At 37.5% G+C, this 13,428-nt stretch overlaps 1 protein-coding gene across 1 annotated transcript in view; it reads right to left on the minus strand.

Moving 5' to 3' along the window:
* Positions 1 to 13,428, minus strand: part of Slc38a6 (solute carrier family 38 member 6) — a 54,974-nt gene that overhangs the window by 36,733 nt on the left and 4,813 nt on the right. Inside the window, exon 3 of the mRNA XM_003472499.5 lies at positions 12,520 to 12,593. Within this exon, the coding sequence (XP_003472547.2) occupies positions 12,520 to 12,593 (74 nt within the window). The remainder of the gene's footprint in view (positions 1 to 12,519; positions 12,594 to 13,428) is intronic.

The raw sequence follows: 13,428 nt of genomic DNA on the forward strand, positions 1-13,428 counted from the left end.
AACTGAGCTCAGTTCACCCTACCCACGCCCTTTCAAAAATTTTGAGACATTATTTTTGAAAACAAGTTAGACAAATTTTGCTAAGTTATCCTCAAACTTGATATTCTCCTATCTGGCTTCCCAAATAACTGGGATCACAGATGTATACAACTGTGCTCAGCTAATTCTGTACATATGTAGTAAGTATAGAGTACACATGTACTATGTATATATTGCAGCACTGGTAATTGAACTGGGCCTTTGCAGAGATTTACGCTCCTAGGCAGTGTTTTATTTTGAAACAGGGTCTTGCTAAGTTGCACAGGCTGAGCTTGAACTTGCAATCTTGCAATCAAGCTGCCTTGGCCACCCAGGGTGGCTGTAATTACAGGTATCCAATACCCATCTGGCTTGTTTTATTTTTAAAGAGCAGAAAATAAATGTAAACTGCATATTTAGTAAACATAAGCAAAATATTGATAGATCTGAATAAATTAAACATTTGTTTATTTAAGTTAAAATTTAAGTTAAAATATAACCATTACTCATATGAAAAATATAATCAAACTAACAGTGTAATGAAGATTTTTAATTGCAACTTCTGACATTTTAGCAATCTTAAGCTTGCTGTCTGGTTCCATTATTTTTCAGTTTCATAAAAATAGTCTCTAAATACAACAGAAAGTGCAAAAAGCATTAGACTTTTAAGTGGAGACTGAATGCAGTGCTCAAGCCCTAATTCTAGCTCTCTGGTCAGCATGTCTGGCGAGTCACTCAGTTCCGTCACTGTCATTAGACGTTTTTTATGTTGCAAAAATTAGAAGCACTTTTCCATGCTTGAGACATCATGAATATGAATAATGGCCTTTGGCTTAGCTTTGAGGCTTTACTAAAATAAAATATGTATACAGGCAGCCAAATGCTTTATTTCCATATCCTCACTTTTTAATGGTTTTCTGGAGCATCTTAGCATCTAAACCAAAACACTACCAGTGAAATAGTTTGAAAATTCTGTTCCATCTCTTGGGCAATTTCTGAAAACGCTGGTAACTGAATAAACTGGTACTGACATTTGGAATGCAATTCAAACAGTGAGTCTTTACATTATTCAAAGCATCTGACCCCTGGGAGATTTTATCTTAGGAAATAAGGGTAAATTCAGAGAAATCATTAAATGGAAAGATTCTTACAGTGGCATGACTTAACACTGGAAAAACAAAACTAACCTAAATGTTCAACAATAGCAAAGGTCTTAAGTAAATTATGGTAGGAAAACCTGCTAGAATAAGAGCTATTAAAACTGTGTCTATCATAGGAAAATACTCACATCATTTTAAATGAAAAATAAATGGATTTGAATATGATCTATAAAGCAAAAAAAAAAAAAAAAAAAAGAATGGCACGACTCATAGTGAAACAGTGACTATTTTATTTATAGTCTTTTTTTTTCCTCCCTTCTGAAAAAGGGGAAGGGTTCAAATACTTTACAAGGACTATAGTGGAAAGTAGTAGAGCTTTATTTTAAAAAACCATAAAATTGGGCCTGGGATTTAGTTCAGCGGCATCTGTATCTGCCTGGCAAGCACTAGGTCATGAGTTCAATCCCTGGTACCGAAAACAAACAAACAAAAAAAAAACCCTCATAATTCTGGGCATGGTGGTTCAGCTATTCTGGAGGCTGCCAAGGGAGATCACTTGAGTCTAGGAGTTCAGGATCAGCCTGAGCAACTTAGCAAGAGTTCTGCCCCCCAAAACTTAACAGAACAAAGAGCCACAATACTTAAGTGGTTCTATGTCCTTTGATAAATTTCATTTAGACTAAAATTTTAAATTTCTCTGTTGTTTAGTAACTGAAATATTGATTGGTCTACTAAATGAATTTTTTTTGGTTGTCTCATATAATCAACATTTTATGAAAGATGTTTTGAGAGATGCAAAAGTAAGATACGGTAATATCCAGCCAAATGAACAGCAAATTCCTATAGGCCAGAAATAATATTAATTATAAAGATTATACAGTTAACTCAATCTTTTACAGGATTTATATAAGTGGCACTTGGCACAATCTTCCTTAAATAACTGAAAGCAACATTAGCAATCTATTTTGGAAACTTATTTTTTGATATTAAAAAATCAATGCTATGTTCTGCGGGAACAGAGAGGCTATAAATCTTAATCAAGTGAATTGGGGGAAATTTTCTTTTTTAATGTACCAGCAAGGCACACTTTAGTGCTATTTTGGCTAGACCAGGAGTTTGGTCTCCACAGGAATCATTTGGAAAGCTACTTCCCATGAAATAATGGAATATTTCCAGCTAGTTACTCCAGTGTTCTGTCTGCTTTGCATTTTTTCCTCAATGAAACAGGACAATTAATAAACTCTGGTTAGAGTACAGAGCCCAAGATTCAGCAGCAGCAATATTATCTTTGGATCTGGAATGAGGGACATTAGCTATTCAAACACAGTCCAACCCTGAAAGCTGGCCATTTGGAATGTACCCTTATTATTCTAAAATTCTTTTCTTTCTTGTGTTTTCCATCATTTTTCTCTCACCTTTTTTCTACCAGTATGCACGTATGTGACTCATTTCTAAGTATGCACTCTGCAATTTTACAACCACTTCAGAGTTTTCACAATGTGGATTCAATGTCAGTGTACTGACTGACTGATTTCAGAGCTCCTCTGCAGAGAAAGAAAACAGAACCCGATCATCTAGGAACTGTCTTCCAAACGGGAATGGAAGCCGTGGTGCTGCGTGCAGCGAATGCTGGGATCTCAGTACACTACTCAGCTCATAGCCTATACATGCCATGCAGTAACTTCAACTTTCAGATTCAACCTATGGATAAAACCATGAACAACTTAAAATAATTATAAAACACCAAGTAAACACTATCAGTGATGTCAGTGTAAAGGGGAGAGCAGAGACTATGAGAAGGAAGGCGGGCACAGATGAAAATGTAAAGACAAGAGCACCTGATACTGAATCAGTAAGATGGAGAGTTAAAGCTGAGGGCAGTGGCACACACCTACAATCTCAACTGCTTGGGAGGCTGGGGCAAAAAGATGCCAAGTTCAAGGACAGCAATTTAACAAGATTCCATCTTGCAACAGTAAAAGGGTTGGACATGTAGTTCAGTGGTAGAAAAGTAGGGTGGAGGAGACAGAGTCAAAAGAGTCTATTGAAGTTGATAGAAAGAAATAAACAAACAAATTCCACTGAATACTGAATAGAAACTAATGAAAATCTGAAGACGGAAGGAGAGAGATTAGTGTATCTGTACTAAATCCTCACAATTGGGTTTTGTTTGTTGTTTTTTGAGACAAGTTCTCACTGTGTAGTTCAGGCTGGTCTTGAACTCATTTTATAACCCAGCCTGGCCTCAGACTCATGGTGATCCTCCTGCCTCAGTCTCCTGTGTGCTGAGACTACAGGCATGCTCCACTAAACCTAGCCAATCCTCACCTTTTGCAATGAAGATGTGACAGATAATCTCTTACATCAACTAATAACATACTACTATTATTTAGACTTAGAAAGGCAACTATAAAAAGAAGTAAAAACCAAACTGTTTTAACTGTTAACTCTGGGAAATGTAACAAATTGTGGGGCAAAATGGGCAGAGAACTCTGCTGAGTCCTTCATCAGTGCATACATATGTTTGTGGAAGCATATAACAACTTTGATAAAAATAACAAAAAGTGAAACTGAAAATGCTGACCTCACAAGGATTTGCACCCACCTTCTCCGCGGAACCCTCACAGCTCCCGCTTCTGCCAAGGGAGCACTTACTCTAACACCAGGCAGAAGACTGAGGAAGTACACTGGGAGATGTGCACAGCGAGCGCACTCAGGCTTCCCCACTTCACTGGGATATCCTGGGTCAGGCAATTTCCTGCTTTCCAGGGTGCCCTGTGTCCAGCAGGATGCTCAACAGCACTGCCAGCCTCTATGCCCTCTATACCAACAATGCTCACATACCACATGCATCCTCAGGTATGAGTGACTCCACATACTGCCAGCTGCTCTGGGGGAGAAAAGTCAAACCCAGGAGAGAAGCACTAATGAAAAGGATGAGGCAGGAATAGAGTCCATTTGAAGACGGAACCCCATTTCACTTAATTAATTGCAGATGTACAGAACTACACTAAAAATAATTGTGGATAGCTGATTCCGACTCCAAATAGTAAACAAATACCCATAATGAGCTATGATTTGGAAAATGCAAATTTATTGTGTTTCAGTCAGCTGTGTTCTGGGTGCTTCTCACAGTGAGAGCATCTCATAGTGCTGAATGGAATGCACCATGACCAGAAAGCAATCTACAGCCTTCCCAGGAAACCCAGAATAGTGCTGAAAACCAAACCAAACCAACAAACAAAAAACACCAGTTGTTAGCTCTCTAGAAAAGAGGATATGTCTATGTTCAACATGTCATGTAAATAGTGAATACTTTACATGCTACATACAAAATTTTGAAAGGTTACTTTGACTACACATAATTTTTACCTTGCATGTTAATTTTGGAACTTACAAAATATAATCTCCCTGCAGTTCTAATACAGTCATCTATTCATCACTCATGTACCCAACTTTTACTAACTGCCCTGTGTGTGTGTCTGTGCATTCAAGTACATGGAAGATGCTATGAAAACAACAGCGTTATAGTTTATGTTGAGATCTGCTCCCCCAAATCTCATGCAATCATGGACAAGGCCAAATCTAGAGTTTGTGATTGGCTCGTTGTCTAGTGCTCGGATTGGTGGTATGAGTGCTACACCTGCCCAGGGGTGGAGCCAGCACACAGTATAATGGCAGGAAGAAGGCATGTCTTCCTCTCTTGCTTTCCCACTTGCTGTTTGCAGCCACCATGAACTGCTGCCCCTCAGCCATGTCATTTTGCCTTAGAGCCAACAGTATGGACTGAAACCTCCAATGTATAAGAAATAAACCTGATTCCTAACTATCCCTATCTTTGGGCATCAGGTATTTTGTCTCAACAATAAGAGAGAAAAATAACTAAGACAAACAGTTAATGGTTAATGAACATAAACTGAATTTTCCAGGAATACAATTACCATATAAATGTAGGAGACACGTTTGGAACTTTACCAGAAATTAATTCCTGAATGCAAAAATCCTATCACCAACATTTACTTTGATTTTGTTTTTCCTTTATTTTACTGCTACAAAATTATATATGAGTAGTATATAGTAGTTCCTATAGGTCTTGTAACAATTCACCACAAACTTGGTGGCTTAAAACAACAGAAATGTATTCCTGCACAGGTCTGGAGGTTGGAAGTCCAAAATCAGTTACACTGGGTCAAAATCAAGGTGTCAATGTCTGAAAGGCTCTGGAGAAAATCCATTCCAAGATTCTTCCAGGTTTTGGTAACTGCTATCATGCCTTGATTTGTGGTCCTGTGACTCCAGGCCCTGCGTGTGGTCACACTGCCCTTTTCCTTCCTGTTATCTTCTCTCCATGACACGTGACTGAACCTGGGGACTGCCAAGATAATCTCCCACCTCAACATCCTTAATTTAATTACATCTGCAGAGTTCTTTTATACCAAAAATAGTACCAATACGCTCCAGGGTTTAGGGTGTGGCTGTGTAACCAGACCTAGAGGTTAGACCTGAAGATGTGATGGGTAACTAAAAGCAGAAGGAAACTGGATTGCCCCGAAACTCTGGATCAGATATCTGCTCAGCTGTGCCTATGGGCATATTAATCACATCAGCAGTGTCTATAATGCCAGGTTCATTAGTTTAAAGTCTACCTGGCCCATCTCATCCTTCTTCAAGTCTTGGGACACCACCATAAAGGTAACTAAAGTGATTTTCAGGATTTGCAGGGATATCTAGTTTCCAGCTTTCACAAATGTTAGATCTCCAGGAGCAATGCCTAGAAATCTCCAGCTTGGTCCTAATCTGCAGTCACCTTGGGTTCCAAGAATGCAGAGCTTCACAGACAATCCCATGATGGAAACAAAAACTGTCCCCTCATGATCTTATGGTGGGAACTAAATTACTCCCCCAAGCAATGATGCCTCCTGTGAGATTTCCCAAAGCCATACCAAGACATCAAGGCTTGACCACTGCCAGCAAGGCACCCCCAACAACGCAAATCCCAACCCTTGCCTTGTGCCTCTTTTCTACGAAACTTCAAAGCTTTTGTCAGCTCCTCAAAGACAGAACTTGAGCATCTTTATCTGATTAAACCCCTTTCCTGTCCTTGAGTGTTGCTCATCTCCTAGACTGGCATTGTGGGATAGGTGGCCAAACCTGGTCAGCTAGGACTCATGCAGCTCGGGCTTCTGCCCTGAAATTCTGGTCAAAGCTGACTTTTGAGGGGTCAACCAACCACAGATAGGTCACAGTATCCGAAAATTTCATTTCATGTAGTAAAAGGAGAATTTAGAAAATATTTGTTATAAAAAAGGGCACTGAAAATAATGACTTCAAAAATATATGTATATTGGGGCTGGGGATTTAGCTCAGCGGCATAAAGCACCTGCCTTGCAAGCAGGCAGTCGTGAGTTCGATCCCTGGTACCGATAAAAAGGAAAAAAGACCAAAAAAAAAAAAAAAAATATATATATATATATATGTATGTATGTATAGCTAAGACAGTTATAATTTCTCTTAGTTCAGTGAAGAGATAGGTTTGTGCTAATACTATTTGGACAATTAAATGCCACCATCTGGTACTCTGAGTAACTAATTTAAAGATAATAATATGCAATGTATTAATTATTGTTACCCTCTTATGTTGTTTGAAATTTTGTTTTCTTTAAAATAAAAATAAAATCATGGCTTCAGAGGGTTTTAATGTAAAATTGTTTTGCTTCAAAAAAACAAAATGGAAATCCAAAAAAGGTCATTTCACTCTTTACTTTTTTGTTGTTATTAAGAAATTAAAACCTTCATAAAGTAACTTTGCTTTTTTGGAAGAAGAATAAAGGGAACTGTGTATTCTTTCTCAGATAAAGAGACTTAAGTCTAGCCTTTAGGCTGGACCAAAATTCTCTTTTCTCATATGTTCCTTGACATCAGCAACCTTACTGGCCTCTCTCACTGCCTCTTATTCTTAAGGCTCTGAGACCTGTCTACTTACCAGTTGAATTTTCTCCTTTGTATCTTAACTACCAAGAGCAGTAAACTAATTTAAGTACCTTGATACAGTATGCATGATATTCCTTTGTATCTTTGCATATCATGTTCTGTTCTAAGCAATTATCAGACTTTGCACATAGCTGTTACATTTAGCATACTACATTATAAATTACTTGCCTATATTTTTTGTCTCTCTTATAAGCTGAGCTTTTTCAAAGAACTGGTTCTTCTTTATCACTATCTGTAGTAGATAAAATAATATTAAATGACTAAATGAACCTCTATCCTGTGATTCACTTCTAAGACCTGTCCACTTATATACACTTCAAAGTCTTCATCTGTGAAACTGAGCTTGTTTTTACTTTGAGCCACCTCCACTATGTTTCTCCCTCTATTAATGACACTATCGATAACTCACTGGCCCAAACCAGAAAACTCGGGGGGATACACTAGGCATTTCCTCCCTTACTATTCACATTCACTCAGATATCAGCTCCTCTCATCCTTAACTCCTCCCACACTATTTAATCTAGTTCTTTCTTTTAGTTCTCTTCTTTCTCTTCATTCAGTTAGTATTTTATTCCTAGATTTCCATTGTAGCCAAGCCTGACTTTGAGCATACTCAGGCATCATTAGTATAAATTGGAGCTAGACTGACAAGTGGGAAGGACACTCTCTTAACTTGGGGAATAAATAAAAGTTTCTTATCTTTTTACTAACACAACCTTGAGTGTGGTGTCACCAGGAGAAAAGACTGTGCAGTGTCGCTTGTGAAAAATACTCTAAAATATAGGTGGTGTTTAGATCTGCTGCTCAATTGACAGTCTGGGAATTTCGCTTACTTCTCCCTGGTGCTAGATCCCATTTCTTTGCTGTTCCCAAGATTGGCAAAGGAAATCTTCCATTGTTAAGTAAGTATGCTTGGGAGACTATTGTTTGAAAATTTGCATATATGAAAGTAGCATTATGCAAACTTCACAGTTAAATGATAGTTTGGCTGGGTATAGAATTCTGTATTAAAATTGTTTTCCTTGAAGCCAGGCATGGTGGCACACACCTGTAATCCTAACACTCAGGAGGCTGAAACACGAGGATCACTGTGAGTTCAAGACTAGCAGGAGCCACAGAGTGAGTTCAAGGCCAGCCTGAATTACACAGTGAGAGTCTGTCTCAAAAACTCAACACAACAAAACAATTCTCCGTGAGAATTTAAGGTACTGTTTCATAATCTATTTTACAGCATTGCTCTTGGGAAGACCTTTGTCACAAAGGTTCTTGATTTTTGAGGTTTATTTATGATGAAGATTTTTTTTTTCTGTGAACTTCTAAGGTGCTCATGGATTCCTGAGCATTCACTATGTATATTGGTACGAATTATTTTACAATTATTATACTGGATACTAGGAGGAATCCTTCTAATAATTCAATTTTCTTCAGTCACAACTTTGTAAATTATTCTCAGGAAAATCTATTATCCCATCTTATCTCTTTGGTCTTTGTGGAATTCCTATAATTTGTATGTTTGGCCTCCTGTGTTGCTTTTCTGTTTTTCTTGCTTTTTCTTTCCCCCATTCTTTTTGTTTTGTTTTGTTCTGTTTTTCCTTTTTTAAGAGATTGAACTCACGACCCTGTGCTTGCCTGGCAGGCACTTGTGCCACTGAACTATATTCCCAGCCCTGTTTTTCCCATTCTTAAATTCTTTTTTCCCCTATTCTACCTCAGGAAATTTCCTTACTTCTTCCAACTCAACTATTAAAGATGTTTTTGACTTCTAGGACTTGTGTTTTTTGAATAGAGTCCTTTAATTATTTCTTGTTCTTGTCTCAAGGATGCTTTATCTTCTCTTGGTTCTCTGCAGTTACTAAGTATAGTAATTACTTTGGAAGTTTTCATGTAGAACATTTATTGTCTGTTTTTTCTTTTCCTCCGTGTTAATGGTTTAGATCTGGAATCCCCTGCTCCCCAATTCTCATAGCCTAAAAGTGTAGCTTTGAAGGTTGCTGGATCACAGGGGCACTGTATTAGGAGATGACTTCATCCACTGGTGAGTGAAATGGCAGAGGGCACCATTGCAAGCTGGGGTCTGGACTGAGGAAGGTCAATGGGGATGCAACCTAAAGGGTAAATCTTCCATGCTGGCTCCTTGATTCTCTCTCTTCCTGGCTGCCATGACAGAGCAACTTTTTTTCCACTATGTCCCTCTGCCATGACCTTCTGCTCTGGAGACAGCAGACTACAGGCTGAAAATATGAGTCAAACCTGTCCTCCTTCAGATTGTGGGTATCAAGTACTTTGCCTCAGCAAAGAAAGACACCAAGATACTGTTTCTGTTATAGATGATATATCCCCCCCCCCCCCCCGGCCTCATGTAACATGGATGCGGAAGAATCTAGTGTTTGTGATTGGTTTGTCGTCTAGCACTGGGATTGAAGATGTGCCTAGGGGTGGAGCAACGATATAATATAAGGGGAGAGGTGTGTCTCACTCTTTTGCTTTAGCTTTTGCTGTTTGCAGCTGCCATGAATGGCTGCCCTGCCATGCCACACTGCCTTGGAGCCAACTGAGTATGGACTGAGAACTCCAAAAAACTGTAAGAAATAAACTTTTTCTTTCCTAACTTTGGGTGTCAGGTATTTTGTCTCAACAACAAGTAAAAAGTAACTAAGATACTTGCTTTGCTTGTGTTTTCCTTAGTGGAGTATACTTTTAGAGCTTTTAAGTTCATAGAAAAATTGAGCAGAAAGTACAGAGTTCCATATATCTCCTGGTTCCCTACATGGCTAGCCTCCCAAACTATCAACATCTTGTGCCACAGTGGCACGTTTGTTAAAATCAATGAATCTGCTTTGATACATCAGTGTCACATAAGTTCATATTTTACATTAGGGGACACTTTTGGTATTGTACATTCCTTGGGTCTTGACAAATGTATAATGATGCATAATCCCATTATAATGTAACAGATTCATTTCACAGCCCTGAAAGTCTTCTGTGCTGTTTACTCATCTTACCTCCTATTGGCAACAACTGGTCTTTTTACTGTCTCCATAGTTTTGCCTTTTCTAGAATGTTATATAATTGGAAATACATAGGATGTGTAGCCTAGAGGGTGTACTATGTGATGTTGAGATATACACTGTGAAATGATTAAGACAGTCAATTAAATACCACATTCTCACAAAGTTACCTTATTGATACATATGTGGATATGTGAAAACCACCTGAAGTCTACTTTCTTAGCAGATTTCCAGTAGAGTATACACTATTAACTATGGAAACTATTAGTCAACATGTTATACATTAGTGTTGTAGACTTACTCATTCTGTAAGCTTTGTACTTTTTGATTGACTTTCCATCTCTCTTTCTCAGTAACCATGCAGACACAGTTCTAGTTTTTATTTCTATGTATTTGACTTAAGATTCCACACATGAGAACACACAGAAATTTTCTTTCTATGTCTGTTTTATTTTATTTAGCATGGCCTTCAGGCCCTCTAATTTCTTATAATAATAAGACTTATAATAGCTCTTTTTCTGAACAATGGATCCAATCTAAACATTACACTCCTTTGTGATAGTTCAACAAACTGACAGGAAAAACTTACATATTATTCTTTAGTCTTATGTGATGTATTGGGAAAAAAGCCTACCTCCACAGAGAATTCTATATTGACTGAAGGAATTCAATCAGTGCAAGACAGGTGCATCAGTAGGAATGAAGAGCTATGAGGAAATTAGTTCATGGATCCGAGTAAGCTACACAAATCAAAGAAAGAGAAAAAAGAAAGAGAAACAAGTGTTTTCACTTTTCATGCCCCAGAGTTACAGAAAGAATAACAGTGTCAGAATTTTAAAGTTAAATTATACCAAAAAAAGGGAACAAATACAGATCTCTACAAACTGAATATTACTCTCAACTGCAATTAATAAAACATTTCAGTTACTGATGACATAATTGCTGTATCGTTTACCAAAGTATTAATTTTTTAGTAGACTTCATTAAAGAATGTATTAGAATGTTAGATACATTATCTAAATTCATAAAAATAATTTTTTCACACAAAGAAGCAAAATTTCAAAATTAAAATTCCAGTCAAGTTCAGCAAGATTACAAATATATTTACTGAAAAATGATTATTCCTAGATTTGGGATTCTATTAAAAACAATACATTTCTTTGTACTGTTTCCTAGCATTTTTGTCTGCAAAGTCACTGTGAACAGAGGCATGCATTTAGAAGCACTGCTAGAAGTTACAGGTGTTGGATCCTGAGATGGTTTTGTAAGGAACTCCTAGAGGATAGTTGAAAAATCTGTCCACAAAATACCATCAGGTGCTTCTGATAAATACACAACTTTTAGGGAAACAAACTAGACCAGTGCTTTCAAAAGTATATTCTGAAGAATTTTTAAACTCTTACAAAAAGACACCTCAGGCTTCTTTTACCTGTTTCTGTGGACAACAGTTCTACTTAAAAATTTTCTTTTGTGTATCTGCTCTGCTTCTAAAAGCCACAAAACCTAATAGAGGGAATTGAACCCACTCATACAAGAATTATGATTATGAGTTTGGCTTCAAAACTGACTAATTGAAAGAGAGAATACACAGATAAAAGAATGAGGATCAATGGATGCAGAATATTTGTTAATGACAAAAGGAAAATCTTATAAATGGTTCTTTGATTCATATACCTTTATTTATTGCAATTTAAAGAATTTATTCACAATAAAATTCCAAATGAAAAAACCCAAACATAAACTGTATTAGTTGCACATACTTCTGTCACTTAGGAAAAATTACTTTATTCTAGATTCAAAAGTAAAAATATTTAAGTTTATCTAAATAAATCCCAAGCTTTGTGACCTTCTTTTTGACACTCCTAATTATGCCTAATTATGCTAATTATGCTATGTCTAGCAGGCAGATGGGCACAAAAGGTGGCGTAGATCTAGGCAGGTGGGCTCCTTTAAGAGGGGATCACCACAGAAGTAATGTCTGTCTACTGATCCCCCAAAGGTTGGCTCCTATGAACACCTTATAGGTACCTTTTTTACACTAACCCAGAAAACTACACTGTGTTTTGTGGAGGAAGGCAAGGGATTGCTAGTTTCCCCTTCTCATCCGGTCCTTCAACAGCTTCCATAGAACTGGTTGTGCAAATCCTAGGCATTTCAAAATTTTCCATTCCAGGCACCCTATTAATAGCAGATGCCCACTGAAAATTAGGTGTTCCCATCTCCTTTGGTGCTGAGGGCTGAACCAAGGGCCTTGTCCATGCTAAATATACATCCTACCTTAAACTACACACCCCACCCCCAAACTATATCCCTCCTAGCCCCAGTAATTAGATTTAAGATATTATATGTACAAACTCAAGGGATTTCTTCATCAAATGAAATAGCATAGTAGTTGTACTTACCTGTCTGAATACACATACTAAGCAGGAGATGAACTGAGTAAGAAGCCACAAGAGCGACTAACAGCAGCAAGAAACTAAAATATAAAAGGTCACAAGGTCAGAACTTTCTGGTACCTGGGATTAAACCCATGGAGCATTCTACACTAAACTACCCGCACTTTTTATTTTTAGATAGGGTCTCGTTCAGTTGCCCAGACTGGCCTCAAATTTGCAATCCTCCAGCCTCAGCCTCAGCCTCAGCCTCAGACTATAGATGTGTGTCACTACACCCAGCAAAATTTGTCTTTTTCATGGCATCTCATTACCAAACAAATATCTTCACATTTAAGGGTTTATAAGGACTACCTGAGTAGTAGAATTATGATTATAAAAAAAAAAACCATGCAAGATATTTTTCTGTTTTTGTACATCTAATGAATTTTATTTAAATGAAAATATACTAGTTTCAAAATAAAACATGAAATGAGAAAAACAAATTTTTAAAAAATACAGTGCATACAAACACACAAACTTCCTCTTTTTGCATTTCTGTCTGCTGACTGCTGATTCAGTCACTCAAAATCCAGGCATTTCTCTTTTTTTTTGTCTTTTTCCTTTTTATTGGTACCGGGGATCGAACTCACGACTGCCTGCTTGCAAGGCATTTCCCTTTTATGACTATTTTTTTATTCTTTTCTAGGTCTGGATCTAAGTTAGTTATGAAATTCACCGTCTTCTGTTTGTCTTACCTGTCGCCCATTCCGTGGTATGACCCTCCTTACCATTTCTTCACTGGTAACATTAGCACTGTATTTCCTTGCACTTATTTAACATACACTCACTGTCTAAATCAAAATAAAACAATACAATGAACACACTTCTAGTGATACAATCTGAAAACTGTACAAACAATGTAAGGATTCAGGTTCT

Source organism: Cavia porcellus, unplaced genomic scaffold (assembly GCF_034190915.1).
Source record: "Cavia porcellus strain 051 isolate PalLab524CR breed Dunkin Hartley unplaced genomic scaffold, mCavPor4.1 scaffold_31, whole genome shotgun sequence".
In the NCBI taxonomy this organism is placed as follows: Eukaryota; Metazoa; Chordata; class Mammalia; order Rodentia; family Caviidae; genus Cavia; species Cavia porcellus.